Source organism: Alligator mississippiensis, chromosome 3 (assembly GCF_030867095.1).
Source record: "Alligator mississippiensis isolate rAllMis1 chromosome 3, rAllMis1, whole genome shotgun sequence".
In the NCBI taxonomy this organism is placed as follows: domain Eukaryota; kingdom Metazoa; phylum Chordata; order Crocodylia; family Alligatoridae; genus Alligator; species Alligator mississippiensis.
Genome location: NC_081826.1, coordinates 85,109,038 through 85,128,006, shown reverse-complemented (window position 1 = coordinate 85,128,006; position 18,969 = coordinate 85,109,038). Strand labels below are relative to the sequence as shown.

Genomic DNA, 18,969 nt, shown 5'->3' with positions numbered 1-18,969 from the left:
AAGAGCATATTCGGGGCCTATCTGATTTGTAACTGGTCTCATTCCCAATTGGAGATAAGGTGTCAGACAGAACAGACCAGGAAACTATGCCAGCGGTTTTCAGCCTGTGGTCTGCAGACCCCCGGGGGCCCACACACTTATGTCTCAGGGGTCCATGAAAAATTACTAAGATCAATCAAAAGTATATGAATCCCCAACAATTGCAATTCAAAGGGAGCCACACCTCCATTAAAAAATTTTTAGAAGTCTGCAAATGAAAAAAGGTTGAAAAATCACAGGACTATGCAGTGTAAGAAATGACCACCTATCTTTCAGGGCTCTTTCACTCATATACAGCATGCACCTTTTCCTCAAAAATCATACCCCTCCTCCCCCAAAATAGGATGCGTGATTTTCTAATCAGGAATATAAGTTCTGTCAGGAACAGAAACTTTGATTCCTGCTTTACCCAGCAGCAGCACATTTCTACTCAGGCAAGCTGAGAGTCAATGGACTTAATGGCCCATGTTCTCCACAGGTGTTAATAATCGCCTCTGCTCTTTAATAGTCTTGATGTTCTACTAATCAGGCTAACCTTTGTTTTGGCAATTTTGCTGTCTGCTAGTCACTTCTGGTCTCCCTGCCCCCTTTCACAGCATTGCAGATGGTTTTTAGCTCTTTTCAAAATTGTAGATCCAGCTATGGAAACCAGTCATCAAGTAGCAGATAGGGCAGCAGGGGCCAACCTTTATGGCAGGCTCACAAATTAAACTTCTTGCCCTCTGTGACTACCACTCCGATCCCTTTCCCATTTCTGATCAGCTGTTTTGTTTTTGCTCTCAGCCCTGTGCTCCCTACCCAATCTGCTGCTCTACTTCTTGCCCAATATGATCTCTGCTTTCTGCTGCCTGCACTATCCTTACTGCACTGCATGCCCTCTTCCCCATCTGCCATGTGCTGCCTATGCCATAAAGGCTGCCTGTCATTTGTGACATGTGCTGCAGGCTGGCAGCCCCTACTTTGGGTTAAGCAGGAAAGGGAGAGTTAGTGGGTGCATCTACACTTGCTATCAATGCACAGCAATAAACTCAAATGCATATCTCGCCAAAGTTTATTGCTCCCAGGCACATAATTTGAATGTGTGTCCAGTACCACACCATGCTGAGACAGGTCGGAACAGCCCCAGATGGCAGGAAGTTTGGGGGGGGGGGGGGGGGGAGGAGAGCAAGGGGAGGCAGGGCAGAGGGTCAGCTTGCTGGCTTGGGGCTGCTCAGACCCAGCACAATGTGTTGCAGAGGGGCTGGCTGGGGCATGAGAGTGCCTAAGTGCAGGACTAGCCAGCAGGCAGCCCCCACACTGAAGCCCCCTCATGCCCACCTAGCCCCATCAGGGTCTACACGTGTGTCGCTGTGGAGTAAAAAACTCCATTGTAGGATCGTACTTGTATTTATAAGTACTAACCTGCAGTAGAGTTAGTTTACTCCATCCTAATAGCACTGCATGTGTAGACACTGATATGTTTACTGCGGAGCTAATTAGGCAACTGCAGTAAATGTCTCATGTAGACATACCCAGTATGCTGCAGATTAGACTCTGATGCATGCAGCCATGACTGGAAATCTTTTTTTCTTCACTCTGCCTTTCACAGAACAAGATTCATGTCTTATTTGTGGGTGTGTGATGTGAGAAAATATGGTAACTACTGAATAAGCCCTGGAAAATGTCTTCATCCATAGTAATATATTAAGTTTGACTGCTGCACACTATGTTTGCTTTGTCTATACCCAGTGCTTACTAGGAACTGGTGTTATCCAATGTATCAGATTGCTAAATTGGCTGCCTTCATAGTGATATTAAATATTTTGGAAACATCAATCCCCTGCTTTTGCTAAGGTCTTTGTGAATACAACTTCACAAAGAGATTCTTGGTAGGAATACTTGGGGCTAGAGAGACTGAAGGAAAAACAACTGTGAATTAGCAATACTGTGTGTCCTCTGAAGAACATAGATCATTTTGGTGAGTTAATCTGGTGGTGACATGAGATGCACTTCTTGTAGTCTGAGATACCTAAGCCAGTCCTGAAAGGCAAGTGAATGGATGGAAGCATCAGCATATGGAACTTGAAATTTTTCTTATATTTGTTCAATTTCCTTAAGTCCATAATGTCCCTAACACATGTTTAGTTAAAAGCATCTTGGGATCTAATTCCCAGCCATAGCAATCATACTTCCTACTGTCCCACACATGCACGGCAGAAGGTGCAACTGTGAAAGCACAGATCAGATTTCAATTACACCCCTTCTACTTGCCCAGGTAGGGGAAACCATGGATCATTACTCTGAGTTCATCCTGCACTAGCAAACAGAAAGCCAGATGCCCACAGCCTGGCATGACCTGGGGTCATCCTGGGGATAGGGCAAACAATCAGTTTCTCAACCTAGTGCTGGGACAACCAAGGGCAATTTTGAGACTGGGGTGGCAGTCAGCAGAGCTATTGGTTCAGGGGATCAAAGGCTCCTGGTGGGGAGCAAGCTGAATGGCTTTCCCCACTGGGACTTTAAACCCCAGGTACAGGGTATAATGTGTTAATTGTGGCATAAGTGGCAAGGACACTACATATGCATGCAATTTAAGGCACTCTGGGTGCAAAGTTTGAAGTTCCCAAGCAGGGAAAGACCTTTGGCTCCCGCACCAGGAACCTCCGATTCCATTCTCCCTCTCCCACCTCAACAGGGCAGCCCTGGGCCTAGCTAGAGAAACTGAAGCTGCCATGCAGGCAGATGCCAACAATCAGCTGACTGTCAGCACTGACCCCGAGTCAGCCACCTAACCAGGTGGGCACCAGGACTGCCCCAGGCCAGCACCAACACTAGTGGTCACACACAGGTTGGAGACCAGGGGGCTGATTCTGACAACCAACTGATTGTCAGGCATCAGCCCCTGAGAATCCCAGTGTATGGATACGCCACACGCCATAAACTATCCATAAATAGTCTACATTATTATGTGGAACATTTTTTATGGCTGGCTTACCATTTTATGGCACCTTAAACTGGGTGCATATACAGCATACCTGCCCATTATACCATGGTTAACATGTTAGCATGCTGGCTTATAAAAATCAGCTGAATATGAACCAGCAGTGTGCCCTTGTTGCCAAAAAGGCTAATGGCATACTGAGCTGCATTGGTAGGTGTGTTGCCAGTAGGTCAAGGGAAGTGATTATTCTCCTCTATTCAGCACTGGTGATGTCACCTCTGGAGTACTGTTTTCAGTTTTGGGCCCCCACTACAAAAAGGATGTAGACAAATTGGAGTGTCCAGCAGAGGGCAACAAAAATTGGTGAGGGGGCTGAGACATGTGACTTATGAGAACAGGCCAAGGGAACTGGGCTTATTTAGTCTAAAGGAGACGGAGGGAATTTAATAGCAGCCTTCAACTACCTGAAGGGGGGTTCGAAAGGGGATGGAGCTAGACTGTTCTAAGTGGTAGCAGATGACAGAACAAGGAGCAATGGTCTCAAATTGCAGCAAGGGAAGTTTAGGTTAGATATTAGGAAGAATTTTCTCACTAGGAAGGTAGTAAAACACTGGACCAGGTTACCCAGAGAGGTGGTGGAATTTTCATCCTTGGAGGTTTTAAAGACCTGGGTAGACAAAAATTTGGCTGAAATTATCTAGTTGGAGTCCAATCCCCACTTAGAGCAGGGGGTTGGACCAGATGACCACCTGAGGTCTCTTCCAACTCTTATTTTCTATGATTCTATATTAATCATGGCATCAAAGTAACACGTAGAAGGGCCCAAAGGCAATCTCTCCTCCTGCCTCCACCTGTTGTTTTTTTTTTTTTTTTAAATGAAGAGACATGGAGGCCTTCAACATCTTTTTCTGCCTCATTTTACTCCTGAGGGAGATGACATAACACAAATATAACTGACATCTACCCATGATGAGCTGATAACTGGTGACATGATTTCCTATAAGAGCTTTTGCAGTATTGAGGAACTCCAACAAGGTCTTAATTTCTAATATCTCTTATGAGTTTAGCGGGCATCTCTATGAGTGTCCAGAAGCTCAGTCACTTGTCAAATAGGCTCAAACTCTGATATCTCTTGCAAGTCTTGCTAATGTTAAGGGGAAAATACAAAAGATTCTCCAGGAGCACTTTTTAAAAGCCCTCAATGTGGCACAGGATCAATATGCTACTTCTGACTCACTTTCACATCACACTGAATTTTAAGTTCCCAGGCTTTCAAATGTGTAAGAATTTTTAAAAGAATACATTGTATAAAATAAGAATTTGTAAGATGAACAAAGCACCTAACCCTGCCACAGCAGTCTTTAATCTAGTTTCCTCAAGGGATGCTTACTTTAATGTGCCATATAGGTAGCTACTCCAGAAAACTGGTTCTCAGAATGTAGAAGCAGGATCTTTTTTTTTTTTTTTTTTTAAAAAAAAACACATGAATGGGTCATACCTGCATTTGAGATTGTATTGCCTTTTATGCAATACCATGACAATTCCACTCAGCTGAGGTGTACAAACTAAGAACATCTGGCAGGACATTTAGAGCAATGTAACCTCAATACTGAAGATTATTCCCCTGATCTGACAGAGCTAGAATAGGATATTCAGGATATCATCCTAAACTCTTTTATCTTCCCAGTCTTTGTCTAGCTGGAGAAGGCAGAAGAGAAGCAGGGGAGTTATACTGGTTTTTTGTGATCTCCTCTATGGTTTTCCTATAATTACTACATAAATGATCAGAATGTTGAAGGAAGATTTTGTAAGTTTAAATAAATAAATTAAAAATATTACCATCAAAATCAGGAAACTTTTGTACAACTGAACAAGCCAGCTAGACATCCTGGGCTATGCTCAACTGTTAAAATTGGGCAGATGAATGTTTGATGCTTAGTGCATGAAGACTGACTCAATACTATGTAATTCTCAAACCAGCTCTTGCAGAGAGATATAGTTCAGTGTTATGATCCTCAGAAGAAACTGGGAAAAAAAAAAAAAAAAAATCAGGATTCCTAAAAAGGCTGGGCTATCATTTTTTGGCCCTTTCTTTAAGGAGTACTTTGATTCAATAGTTATCACTATAATGCAGATATGAAAAAAATCCATGCAAAGGTGAGGTGGAGTTTCCAAGTAAACACAGACTTCACAGTTGGTTGAAAATTCTGCTCGTATCAGCCTTCTTTCTTTGGAAAGTCAAAGGGTACATGCATTTTACGTTACATTTACATTGACTTAACTAGGGCTAGGGTCCATTTAATGCCAATCTGTGCAGACATTCAGGGAGGTGAGTTAACTTAGATTGAGGAATGGCTTCGCTCGATTTAGTGAATGTCTGCACACATTCACAGTGTAGCCCCAGGGCTGGGAAAGCCCAACTGCTTTTCCTATCGCCTCCTACAACCCTGTTTGGGCAATTTTTAGCTTCTTGATCCTCCCACCATGGAAGGACAACCCATGTGTGGACTCACCAACCAAACACCCTGCAGACTCACCAACACCTCCTATAGACCTGCTAGCCCCAATGCCACCCACGCCTCCCCCTATCCTGAGTTACTTACACTGGTTTCCCAGCACGCCTCCTGGCACCAACAAATGTTTATACACACTGCTCCAAATCTAAAATCATGTGGCTTAAAGTAAGCTGCATGCCTGTAGACCAGGTGCGGCAAGTTTCTGCACGTACTCAAAAAGTCTTATTAACCCCTACTGGAAAGTCATACTCCACTTAGGATATGACAAGCAACATGATTACTGTGGTATAACTCACCCTGGATTTTACTTAGCAATTGGGAGAAGATACGACCAGCTCTCCCAAGCTAGCTGCCTGAAGTATGCTCTTTTATAGTGCCCAGACAGTAAGTGGCAACTGCACTAGTCCCCAGTGAGCAAATCCAGGATGAAATTGAGTGAAGAAGCAGACACCAGTGTATAGTTACCCCTTATTTTCTGGGTAATTTTAGTTCAGAGCAGAATGCATTACAGTAGTGAAAAGATGAGCAAGCAATTGCCTGCTCCAATTTTACTCTGGAGTGAAGCCAATTTACTCCAGAGAAACCACGTCATACATCTGTGTCTTCAGTTATCACCTCAGGGGATTTCATGCAAAAAAGTAAAGATAAAAGGGTTTTGTTACACATTCACAAAACCAATCCTCATTACTCATCTTCTTCATAGGAGGTAGATTAATATTCCTTACAGGTTTCTGAGTGCTGCAACAGCTTCATAATTGAGTATCACCTGTGGAATCTTGTTCTTTAACATTCAGTTTCCTCAGCCCAAGAAGACTAAAATTCTCAGCTGTAATTGGATTGACCTTGTAAAACAATATTGTGAAGGCTTTAGATTTTCATGCACAGTACTCCATCAGCTGGTGTTTTATAAACTGTTACAAATCAAAGATTAATAGCAAATGAGCCACTACTGAACTTTCTGCCACACCTACATGTTTACACTTCTGTCCTACTAATACTATGACTCGGATAATAACTTCTTTAAAAGGAAGAGTGTGTGATGCTACACTAGTAATTACGCACAAAGCCTACGTCAAAAGAAAGGTAAAGTGTTTGACTCTCTTACAGTTTTCAGCCCTGTGTGTATGTTATGATATGTATGTTTAGTTACCTGATGTGTATTCACAAATTTTCAGTAACAGAAGTATCATATCGTTGTTTAACTAGTTTGGGAAGCTTAAATTTATAGCTTCAAAATATCATAACTTAAGTTATTATTTAACTGCTTGTTATCAGGAGTATTTTCTGCACACTTTCTAATGAGGACTTTCAAAGTTTGGTAGGTAGGGAAAAATCAATATACAGACCAAATGCTGTAGGAAGAAACATCAGCATATACTGTGAGGAAGCATGAAATATACTACTTGGAAATATGAGTCACTATTCTATAAATTTTAAGTGGATGAAATACCACTGAAGCAAAACTTAGCAGGATTCTTTCCATGCATATACTGCTAAGAACATAATTTACTTTTATTAGGAATCAAGTTTTTACAACTAAGGTATCATTTCAGCTGAAGTTCTCTAGTAAGTTTCTAAAACATCTCACAAATGCTATAAAATACACCACAGGACCTCTTGCCTAGAAGAGACAGAAAATTTACCAATTTACAGCTATAGGTATATTTGTTCTGACTTGTGACGATACATTTATCCTTTCTTAACTACCAGACTTTTTAACAACTGTGCCATTACTACTCATTAATATCAGAATCAGTTTTCTTACTTTTGCTATTCATAAACAAACAAACAAACTGGTCTGGTTGGATTCTCTTCTGCTCTATTCTGACTGGATTTTCCTTCTGCTTTGAACCTCTGACTAATAAAGAGAGAAAGTATTCCCTCATGGACAACAGACAGATGTGCGACAAAACATGAAATAGTAGCCAATGTTGTTGAGTAACACTCAATCACAATTCACACTGCTGTAAAATCATTACATGTATTAATGACCAAAGAAGAAAAGAAAATACTTTCTTTCTCAGAGTGTGAAAAGCAAACTGGTTCCAATTCAGATCTGAAAAAAGCAATTAGTTTCACTGGTTCACATTGCATTTGAATATGGCTCAGTGCTTACAAATAAACTATGAAGTCATGAAAACACAGGAGAAAATAGAACAAGATCCTTAGAGGCATACAAATAAATTAGGTTTAGAGAAGGAAACAGTATTTGCCAAAAATACCGTTTAAGGTTTATACGCGAGCCTTCTGTTTTGCAGCTCACTCCAGTTAATAGTGGAGTTGATCATTCTGTTGCATTTACCTTGGTTGGGTTGCATGTTCATATTTGGTCTTGGGCCATAGTTGCCCATAGGCTGTCCTTGGCTCATAGTCATCTGATTCTGTACTGGCATGCTCTGTGAAGATGGCACTGAGTGATTATAACCTCCCATGGACCCATGGCTACTTGAAGGCATGTTCATGGAACTGTTTGTCATGTTGAGTTGATTAGGTCCAGGTCCTTGCATAGGCATATGGTTAGGTCCTTTGGAGAGAAAAAGGATGTTACAGTAAGTACCCTGAAACACAATGCTAATTCTAATTCTTTAAACTACATTGACTAAAATATGGAGTTTTGCTCATGATTTGTTGACCTGGTTAAAACCAAGTTAGCAACTGTCATTAAGCTTATTTCCATTAGGACACTGCACTTCATCTCATACAGAAGCTAAGACTATTAAAATAAAAATTGCAAATCATCATTCAGCTTTTCTTATATCTACAGTGCATGCAAAAATTAACCCTTCCAGCACTAAGCTCACACATCCCTTAGATTTCAACAGATGACCTTCTTGATTAGTGTTACAGTAGGCGCTGTAAGAGTCTAGCTATATAGATTTTATTTTATTTAAAATAGCTAAAATAAATAATCTTTTGAAATTGATATTTAATAATGAAAAGATATTTATATAGTGTTCTACAGACCTAACGTTTATACAGTGCAAAGAGATGTATACAATAAAAACTGGTTATAAACATATTTAACATTAGGTTCTAAAAAATAAAATTTACAGTCAAAAGCACATAGCTATATTTAGAGATTACAGGAGGGGGGGAAAAAAAAGTTCACCTCTCACCATTGCTCCTTAGTGCAGACCCAAAGGATGAACAACCTGGTCACACACCCATATGGCCAGTTATAACTCTTCACCCTTTACTCCTCCCTTCCTCGCAAGACAGGCTGGAGTTTTATTGATCTCTTGATTATACCCATTCTCAATGGATATTTTAAAGAGTATGAACATGACAGCTTGATAGAACACCATCTGACCAGTTTACCTGTTATTTCAGCCAAGCAAAATTTAAGGTCCCCACCCCCCCCAATTTAAGTATTAGTTGTTCATATGCTGAATATTTCTTCTCTTTTTTATAACTGGAAACTGCCCCTGTATGAAGGCTATTTTTCTTTGCCCTTCTCTGGTAGCCACAAAATGCAACATTATTTTCTACAGTCTTTTTTAGACAGGTTATATCCCCAAAACTTTAAGAATGAAATAAGATAAACCTAAAGTGAGAAATGCAAACAGAGAGAAAATGAAGAGTCCATGAAAATGAAAAAAAAAAATTATTATTAGATAAGAAACTTGATTAAAAGGTAATGAAGTAAGAAGATATATGCAGATGATACACAGGAAGAAGAAAATATATCCTGCTACTAGTAACAAGACAGGGCAATTTTGAAAGTAAAAACCTGAACCATGTCAAGTATAAAAGGATGCAATGGTTTGGCTAATATATGTGAAAATTATATATAAGCACTATATTAGGGCAGAGTCTGCAACCTATGGCTTGCAGGCTGCATCCAGACATGAGGGTTCAGCGGCATTCAGCGGCTTTCCTAGTGTCATTGTGGGAAGCAGTAGTGGCAGCAGGTGTTCCCCCCCCGTCAGGGTGGAGAAACAGTGGTGGCAGCACCAGGTCCTAATGCCTGCCTTCCTGTCTCTAACCCAAGCTGGGTCCCACCGCTGAACTAAGGTCTTAAGAGCCAGGTCTTGGCCAAGGAACAGAAACTGTAACAGTGAAAGATCTTTGATAGATGTACTATTTGAAGTGCTTCAAAGGGTAAGGTACTCATCCTTTGAAGAGCTCCAAGATGGCTGAAGTGTTCCCTGTTATGTTTGTCTGCTCTGCAGAATGTCTCTATCCTCTGGCATCCTACAGCCCTCCACTCTCCCCCTCCCTCAGCAAAGGGAGAGATGGTGGGTAGCAGGGCAGAAAGTCAATGAGCACTCTCCTGTGCACTTGGCTGTCTTCAGGGCTAGAAAGCAAGAATCCTTGAATGCCTTTTGATATCTGGTCTCCTGGTTCAAGTGTGTGTGTTTGAGGGGGGTGCTTTAGGAGATGGGTCACTGACAGTCTGGGTGGAGGGGAGGAGACGGAAAAGGGGACAAGGGAACACAAAGGGAAGCTACAGGACTGGATAATCCCAGTGAGGTCAGAGGCTGGAAAGCACTAGTTGACAGCATGCCTTACTCCCCCCACCTCCTCCTGGAAAGCATAGATGGAGGACAGAACAACCCTGTGCCATGTCCCTTGGCTACAAACAATCTCCTGTATGCAGCTGTTGTAATTTTGAAATGCTACAGCTAGTGGGCATGGGATGGGCCTGTGGCTGAAGTGCTCCATTTTTTGAACACCTCAAGGTACAGCTGCATTCAAAGTACTTCAAATAGAATGTCAGTCCAGGGCCAACGTGAAAACATTAAGGCAGCACTTTATGTGGTGTTACAGATTACTGGCAAATCTGCAGACAAAAAGATGGAAGGAAAAAAAAAATAAGACTATGGTCAAGAATCAAAATCTTGTATTTTCTTGCATAAATTATACCTTCAAATAAGATACACACCTTGTTTCTGAAAAGCAGAATAAAGAAAATAAGGTATTTCCTTGCTTCTACAGGAGGAGCCTCAGGGCAGGGGATGTCCATAGCCAGCAGCTAGGGAGTCCCAAGAGCAGCACTGCAGTATTACTTTCACTCATCTCCCCTCAGCCGACAAAAACTGCTATTATCATACTTTCTTGCTTATAAGGCACTGAATTTTGGTGGGAAAAGGGTATGCGAGAAAATACAGTAATAAACCAAATGGAAAAGAAATGAAGATTATGGGATTATGCTTAGGGAAATTCCTCTTGACCAAAGGAAGTCTTTTGTGTGCCTGATATTTTGTTGAAAGAAAATTAAACAGCTTTTAAGTCTCCTTCATCAGGCAAACAAAAAAATTGAAAGGGTGAGGGCAGAAGACGTGTCATGCCCAGTATAGTCTCACTGCAAAACAAGTATCTAAGATAATGATAGAGAAAATAAGTGGAAAATATGGGTACAGAGGGGGTTGCTGGCACAAAGGAAAAACCACTAGAAATCCGTAAAGAATATTTTGGTAAATAGGAATATAATCAGGGAAAAAGTTAATGTAGTCTATATTGTTTTGTCTTCAGGACTGTCTAAGTTTGGAGTGGAGTAAGGAAAATGCAGAAGTAGATCTGTAGGAAAAAAGGAGGTCATCGCTTACTATAAGGATGAGGTAGCTGTCAATCTGGCAGTCAGAGCAAAACCCAGACTCAAGGATATTGTAGAAGAAACAACTGCAGGAATGACAGAAGGCTACTTTCTCATGAACATTACTGAGAGAGGGAAGAAGAGCACAGAACAGTAATTTGAGTCGGGACCTACAGAGTTTTTATTTGCTTTTCATTCAAAGAAAAAATTGTCAATACCAGATTTGAGAGAGCTGAGAAAGACAGAAACAAAGGAATTCTGGACAAGGAGCATTAAAAGGAGCTACAGGAGAAAGACAAAAAAGATAGCGAAAGAGAACCAACAGAATGAAAAAAAGAAAGTTGGCTGGCAAAAGACCGAGAAGTTGATAAAGTAAAGGGGGAGAAATAGATTATTCGCAGGTTAGAAAATGAAAAAAGTGCTGAAATGTGACAAAATAGGATCTCTTGAAGTGAGTCCCAGTATTCCCATAGGTGAGATCATGTCCCAAAATACTTCTTAAGTCTCCCTCTAGTTTGACAGTGACACAAGACTATTAAAAATGATGAGTAAGTTTGTTTAAAGAAAACTGCTCGCTTTGAGTATAACAACTCATTCAAAAACTCATGGAACAAATGCTTTAAGTATGAACTTGAGCTCTCTTCTGTCTTTTGACCCATTATGAATGGTGTGTTAGTGTGAAAGCAAAACACTTGTAACAGGGTAAGTCCAGACAAGACTAAGGTTATGCTCAGAGGAAGGGAAAGGGCATTTGGAGCTTGCTGGTAATTTACAAACATCTATTATTCAAGAAGTGCAGCTACCACTGGAGACAGTCACAGAACTTTCCACCTGGAGGCCCATATTGAAAAGGTGGTAAATATGGTTATTGTCAACTCCTTCTTATCAATATATTACACCCAATTTTCTCCAGGATTATCCATATTGCAACTAATGCAACTTCTTCAAACTGGCCTTCCTTCTAACTCAATCCAGATTTCTGCCCTAGTGTAGAAGGCAACTATATTTCCTCCATAAGGTAAAAGGAAACTGGTTATGGCTGTTTTCTCTGGCTACTAGATAACAGTGCCAAAAGATTCAGTAATACATAAAACCCTTTATTATCTACATCAGTAGGGCCAATGATTCATGGTTTATTGGTTGCCACAAGTTAGCCGCATACCCTCCTCTAGTGCCACTCTGATCCCCTTCCCCAGCCTGATTTACTGTTCTGCCTTCTGCTCCCTGCTCTATGCCACCTGCCCCATCTGCTGCTCTAGTTTCTGCTCTCTGCCCTGTGCTGTCTGCCCCTTCTGCTGCTGCTTTCTGCTCCCTGCCCTGTTTGCCTTCCCCCACAATGTGCTATAAACAGAGGCCATCCATGCCATTTGTAACACTGCAAGCTGACTTCCCATGATCCTAGACAGTAAGTGCTAAGTTAATCAACCCTTACTCAAAAGTTCTTTACCTAGAAGGGAGTGACCTACAGTGAGTCCTTAAATTTCTTCAGGACTGACCAATACAAGGTGGGTTTTTTCCATCATGATTCCTTCATTGTAGATGTTCCATCCCATAGAAAACTTCCAAAGCTCCTCAGAGTCTGTGCACTAATCATTCCAGGTAGGTCTATTCTCGATTATTTTATCACAACTCCCTTGTTTGTACATGTTCTTGACTATATACTATTTTTTGACTGATTGACTTTTTTTTTTTTTTAAGGAATTTAGTTATGGATTAAGCTTCCATTGCAAATATTGCACAGTAGGTACCCTCTGAATACATGAAACAAACACATGTATACAAAATAAAGTAAGTAACTGAAAGCACACATGCCAATGCATATAAAAGGCCTGAATTTAGGAACCTAACAACACTTGCAGACAAAAAAATTGTCACATTTCAAATTGTACAATTAATATGATAATTCTACTCTTTTTCTAAAGCATAGGAAGAGCTATTAAACTCAGGGCACAATCCTCAAGTTAGAGCTCTATCTTGTTTATCTTTATCTTCTCAAAGAATCTTAAATAGATTACAAAAGGGAAAAAGCAGACCTAAAAGAAAGTTGGAGGTGATAAGTTCAAAAATGTGTTTAATGTCTCTCCAATGGAAAACTACCCAAACAAATCTATACATTTTTCACATATTTTTATAAGCCTTCTTTTATAATTTTATGTAATTTGCATAAGATACATTTTAAATAGTGATTTTTCTCCTCTTTTTGTAGTGAAGTCACGACACTGAAATTGTGATTTTGCAATCAATTTTCTTTGAAAGTGATGATCATCATAAAAAAACTAGAGGCTGGGGGACTGAACTGTGAAAGATGATGGTATTCCCTGTTGCCATGTCTACACAGTAAACTTACCATGCCTGGCTAACATGTTCCCACACTGCACTGCTCCAGGAGGTTTGCCTCCTAAACCACAAGTAGTGTAGTACATCCACAATGAATTGAGGGCAGGGTAATAATTAGCATGGCAGTGGGCTAAAGAGCTCAGTATAGCTGTGTCCATACAGCACTGTAGATGTTTGTGGTTTTGGAGACAGCTCAGGGGAAGCAGCACAGCATTTGAGGATATTGCTGTCTAGAATAGTAAGTTTACTGCCTAAGAGTACTGCAGAGAGACCCTGGGAAAGACGGGATATTCTCCATCCAAAATACCTCTGCTCCACCCTGGGGAGCAACAGGATCTCCACTGCCAAATTCAGACTGTGTAGAAGTAGAAGACGTAACTAGATTGTGCTCCAGTTCTCTAGGGGCTGGCCAGATAGCTGGTCACAAAGTTGATGGTGTCCCCATCAGATCAATTAAACTGTATTGTAAGTGAAAGTAAGAACTTGAGAAACTACTATGTTTTTACCCTTGTGTTTCAAATTCTACGTGGTTATTTATTACGTTTGCTCTCAGCAGAGTTTGCCCATGTACTTATTTGAGAAGGGCGAGGAATCCTTTGATGACAATGTCCTTTCTCTGAAAGAATCACTACCTCAAAAAAGCCTTGGTCTGAAGAGTACTCTTGTCTCCACTGGGGGAGAAGGATTGAACTAAGGGAACGTAATTTTAAGTTGACAACTAAATTATGGGAAGTAGGTACTAGGACTTTATGAAAGGAAATTCTGGGAAACAGCATCCCTATAAAGAGGCAAGCTTTTCCAGGCTCCTTCATTCTGACTAACTGCTGAAGGGAGCAGTTATCTCTGTTGTCAGGACTGTGCAGTGTGAAATTTTATCATCTTATGTCATTGCTTTTTCTACTTCCCCAACACTGACTTTTTATGCCAGCTTGTTTTGTAATAAAAAACTGACTTTAAATTTACACCTGAAACAATGATCTTGAGGCAGTTTCTTCACAAACCTCTTAACATTCAATGTTTTCCAAGATACAGAATATAGAAAATTAGTGGAAATTTGATTATATTCTGTATAAAAGTGTTCATATTTTTAAAGCTTACCCAAGCTTGAAACACCTTGTTTAAGATATAACAATTTTATTCCTATATCATTTTTAGCTATGATGATTTTAGATTGTTTCTTTATGGAAGGATTTGTATTCATTCAGCCACAGGCCAATACCTTTCCCAATAAGCCTTCTAAAGCCAGCTGTACTGCATGGTTTCAAACAGACTAAATTTAGCCAGTTCTGTTCATCAGAAGAATGCTGTGTGTCAGCTACATCAAAGCCCAAGGGCAGCCTGATAAACACTGAATACAGGTCACGTAGCTCTGTAGCTAACAAACTCTAAGAGAGCTTGTACTCGGGGGCATTCAAAGCAGTTTTGTCATCAACAATCTAGTATCCCTTGAGCCCCCATGTCGTTTCTGTTGCTAAGCAACGCTGGTGTTAATGTCTTAGAGGAGAAAAACTTACCAGGCATCTGGCCGTTCATCTGGTTCTGCATGTGTGGTGCAGGAGGGCCCCCACCTACCATACCATCTGAAGACATGTTGTGAGAACGTGGAGGTGGGGGAGGGCCACTCTGACTCATTCCTCCAGGACCCATAGGCATATTCTGTGTGGGTGGCTGAAAGGAGACAGTTTAGTCAAACAAGAGAAGCAGTTAGTCTGACAAATATATTTATGTACATATGGTACAGCAGTTGCCTATATTGTTAGGTGGGGTATGAAGGAAAGCACTGAAAAGCATTTTGTTTCTTCTGATATGTTTAGCTACCCTTAGTAGTCATTTTAGGAAAACTTTTTCTATCTCCTTTGATTTTATTACATGCGCACAGCACTGCAGCGTCTTCCAGCATGGTTTTTAAATACCGCACCACAAATCAATGCCTCATTAAAAATCAGATTAGAAGTTTTCAGATTGCTAAAGAAGTTACCCTTTCTGCATAACCTTTTTAAGGTACAACCCCTTCATAGGAATTTAAGGCACTAGTCTTCTACAGCTGTGTTTTCAAAGCAGTATTTTTTACATCAAATGCAAACCTTCTATAATCTTTTCTATCTAACACAGTTTCTGGTACACCCATAAAGTTTGCAGCAGGAAAAAACACTTATATCAAAGTGAAAGTCTCCAAATGCTTGTGCATGGCAAAATAATTGCACCTAGATATGGTGAAAGGTTTGAGATCTCTCCCTCTGAAGCACAGACGGCCTCGTTCATAATTTTGTGCCAAACACCCCCTACAGACTAGAAGCACATTAGGGCTGGCCTCCAAAGGTCCAGAGACAGCTGCCTAGAACGGATGTTTTTGGCAAATTTCCTAATGAAACTGTGAGGAAAATAACTAAATAACCTTGAGAGTTCAAATAGGGAGAGCAAGAAAACAATGTACACAAGAGGGAATTTACCACCAGGTACTACTAAGAGGGACATATGGGAGTACAGAAACTGATGGTAGTTAGTTTCATTCTCCCCTTCAACTCTCAAAAGACCATATTCTTCCCCCAACCCTGATGCCTCAGTCAAATGCTTTCTGAGATAAAATTGTTCTCATTTTTCAGAAGAGAATACAACACAGTTGCAGCCAGGGGGTTACCCAGATGGACTGGGGGTAGGCAGACAGGTACGTGAATATATCTGCAGGGAAAAATGCACATACGATGGAATTATCCAGTAAGCTCTTTCAACATTATATTATGGCAGAGGCCACCTCCTTAAGCAGATCTTTTCTTTCCTTCCTATCTATATGGGCTCTGAGCAACAGTTAAGTTTCTTCAAAATTTCACTGGAAAATTTGTGAAAGTCCTTCTTTCTAGACAGCAGTTTCTTACAAATCACCAATGTACTCCCAGCAGGAAAAAAAAAAAAAAGCAAAAGGGAGAGAGCATCCATTATGAATGCCACTCTCCATCCCCCACAAAGATACAGAGAAGGGGATAACCTTCCATAATGGCATTACCCCACTTTCTGCAAAATAAATAGCAGGACATGGAGTGGATAAGGAATGAAAGCAGCTACCATTTTACTTGATTTGCTACTTTTATTAAAGGGGGTGGAGGGAAGGGAGGAGAAAAAAAAAAAAAAAGCCTCTCTGGGAAGCTCTTGTTTCCCTTCACTCCAGCGGGGAGCTTTGTTGACACTAATTGAACAAGAATTACCTAAAAAAGATATCAAGTATGCATCAAGACAAGAGAGTCATTGACATTATTTCCCATTTTATTTTTAATAAACTAGTTTTGGAATACATGACTAAGGACCACTGGAATTTGCACTGGCAGTGCACTGCATAGTGGCTCCTTTAATCTTACAGTTTCTGCTGTGCACCTCCTCGCCACTGGTTGGCAGAGAGGCCCAGCCAATCGCCCCCGATTAGCAGGGAGGTGAAAACTGCAGTTTTAAATATGCCATGGTTTTTGCTTCCCGCTGCTGATTGGCCAAGGGGCCATGGCAGCCCTGCTACATGCTGCGGACCAGATGGGAGGCAAAAGCCATGGTGTGTTTAAAGCTGCGGTTTTCGCCTCCTAGCCATCAAAAGCAAGTGGCAAGAGGTGGGTCCAACAGGGCCCCTCCGCCAATCAGCAGCAGGGGGTGCGCAGTGAAAACTGCAAGATTAATGAAGCCACTGCACAGCACACTTCTGGCACGAATTCCAGTCATCCCTATACATGACACATGAGGATAGTGTTCAATACCTGTGTATAAAAAGTCAAAGCATGGAGCACGACAATAGCTTAGCCTCTGCAGTCTCAGGGTAGACCCAGAACACTATACTAATTGGAATGAAATAAACTACACAAACATTTTGTTCCCAAACTTATTTCAAACATAAATCATTAGCAAACAGTGTTTAGAATGAACTATGAATGAAAAATACTAACAAGCGCTACAAGTCATAAGGCTATGTTTAAGCATGTTTAAAGGTTTTCTAAAATTCGAGGGAAAGTATTTGTAATACAGCTAAAATATAACCATAGAAGTTAACATACCTCTAAGCAAGAAGAAAACAGATAGGATGTCCAGAGGAAAAGTTTGGCTAAATCACAAGATTCTTATGATTATTTGTGCTGAACAGGGAGGGAAAATGTAAACTCAAACCAAGTTAACTCGTAGAAAAGGTCATAAACAATGAGAGAGAGAAATGCAAGGGAAATTAGAAGGTCTAAGAGAAATTCTGCAAAGAAATATTCAAAGACAATAAAAATACACTGAAAGAATTTTGTATTATATCAGTAAAAGAAACCCTGCAAGAGACTTTGTGAATCGACTGAGAATAACCAGGGAGGTAAGGGAACAGATAGGGAGAACAAGGATATAGCTTCCTTGCAAACTGATTTAGAAGTTTTCATCACGAGATTCTAGCAAAATATGCATCTTGAGAAAAGGAAAGACTCCTGGAACATGACTTAAAAGACTAGCTAAATGAAGACTAGGAAAATAAATGATATTTAAGAACAATACTGGGTTTAGAAGAATTTGTCCAAGAGTTTTGAAGGAATGCAACAATGAAGTGTCAAAGCTACTAACACGTTCAAGCTCTAATTAAAATAAACTTTTCTACCAGAAGATTGGAAGGCAAAAGCATATTTTTTAAAAGTGAGACATGAGGGCTAATACTAGGAATTACAAAGTTGAGAGTCTTACACTTCAATACTGGGTAAACTGATTTAAATAATTAAAAACAGAATTATAATATACCAAGCCAGATATAGGATAAAGACAAATTAGCAAAGCTTCTGTAAAAGGAACTCATGTCTCTCTAATCTATAAGAATTCTTTGAATGTGTCAACAAAACAGCAGATAAAAGAGGACTAGATGTCTTAGTTTATTTAAACTGACAAAGGGCCTTTGACAAAATACCTCTGCTGAGAAAACTAAACAGACCTAAGGTCCATACAGTCATAGATTAGAAATTGTTTATGGGCGTTGGCAGACATTAATTTAATCACGACTAGGATCAGATTAATATCATCCCATGATGTTGCAGAATTTCTGTCAGGTCTTAATTATGCAAATTTGGGTCCATGGGGACCTTGGGATCAAGCACTTGGTCATGTGCCCAGACATTCAAGGAGTGCTGTGGGAAAGAAAATTGGGGACCAGTCCAGGATCCCATGGTGTTCTTGCAACCTGCTGGAACAGGAAGATCCCAGCATCAAGAACCAACCCACAATGCAAAGCTGCTTGCAAGCCTGAACCTTTAAAGGGATGGTGGACACACATGATCAGGGAACCAGGCAAACATACAGGCCTGGAGGAGCCCAGCATCAGGGAACTACTCCTCAAATGTCACGGAGTGACATTCAATTAAACTGAAGGAAAAGATGAATACAACCAACAGCCGATAAGGAGAAATTCTTCCTAGTGACATAATTATACGCTATTGGATTTCTAACACTTTTTTCTGGCTTCTTTCTATCAAACATGGTAAAAGAAAAGATCACTGGGTTAATCTGGAAATATCTTTTCTACAAATAGCAGGAACAGCAGGACCTTATTAGAAGCTGGTCAACCGCTTTCCAGCCTATTTTAATAATGATCTAACCAGCAAACAAATCAATGGTAATTTTCATATTAAATC

At 40.4% G+C, this 18,969-nt stretch overlaps 1 protein-coding gene across 4 annotated transcripts in view; it reads right to left on the bottom strand.

The window, feature by feature from the left end:
* Positions 1 to 18,969, bottom strand: part of SS18 (SS18 subunit of BAF chromatin remodeling complex) — a 54,594-nt gene that overhangs the window by 15,216 nt on the left and 20,409 nt on the right. For all 4 annotated transcript variants that reach the window (XM_006271950.3, XM_006271952.3, XM_006271953.3 and 1 more), the window contains exons 4-5: positions 14,863 to 15,016; positions 7,778 to 7,999 (exon numbers count right to left, since the gene is read on the bottom strand). In XM_006271950.3, the coding sequence (XP_006272012.1) occupies positions 7,778 to 7,999; positions 14,863 to 15,016 (376 nt within the window). The remainder of the gene's footprint in view (positions 1 to 7,777; positions 8,000 to 14,862; positions 15,017 to 18,969) is intronic.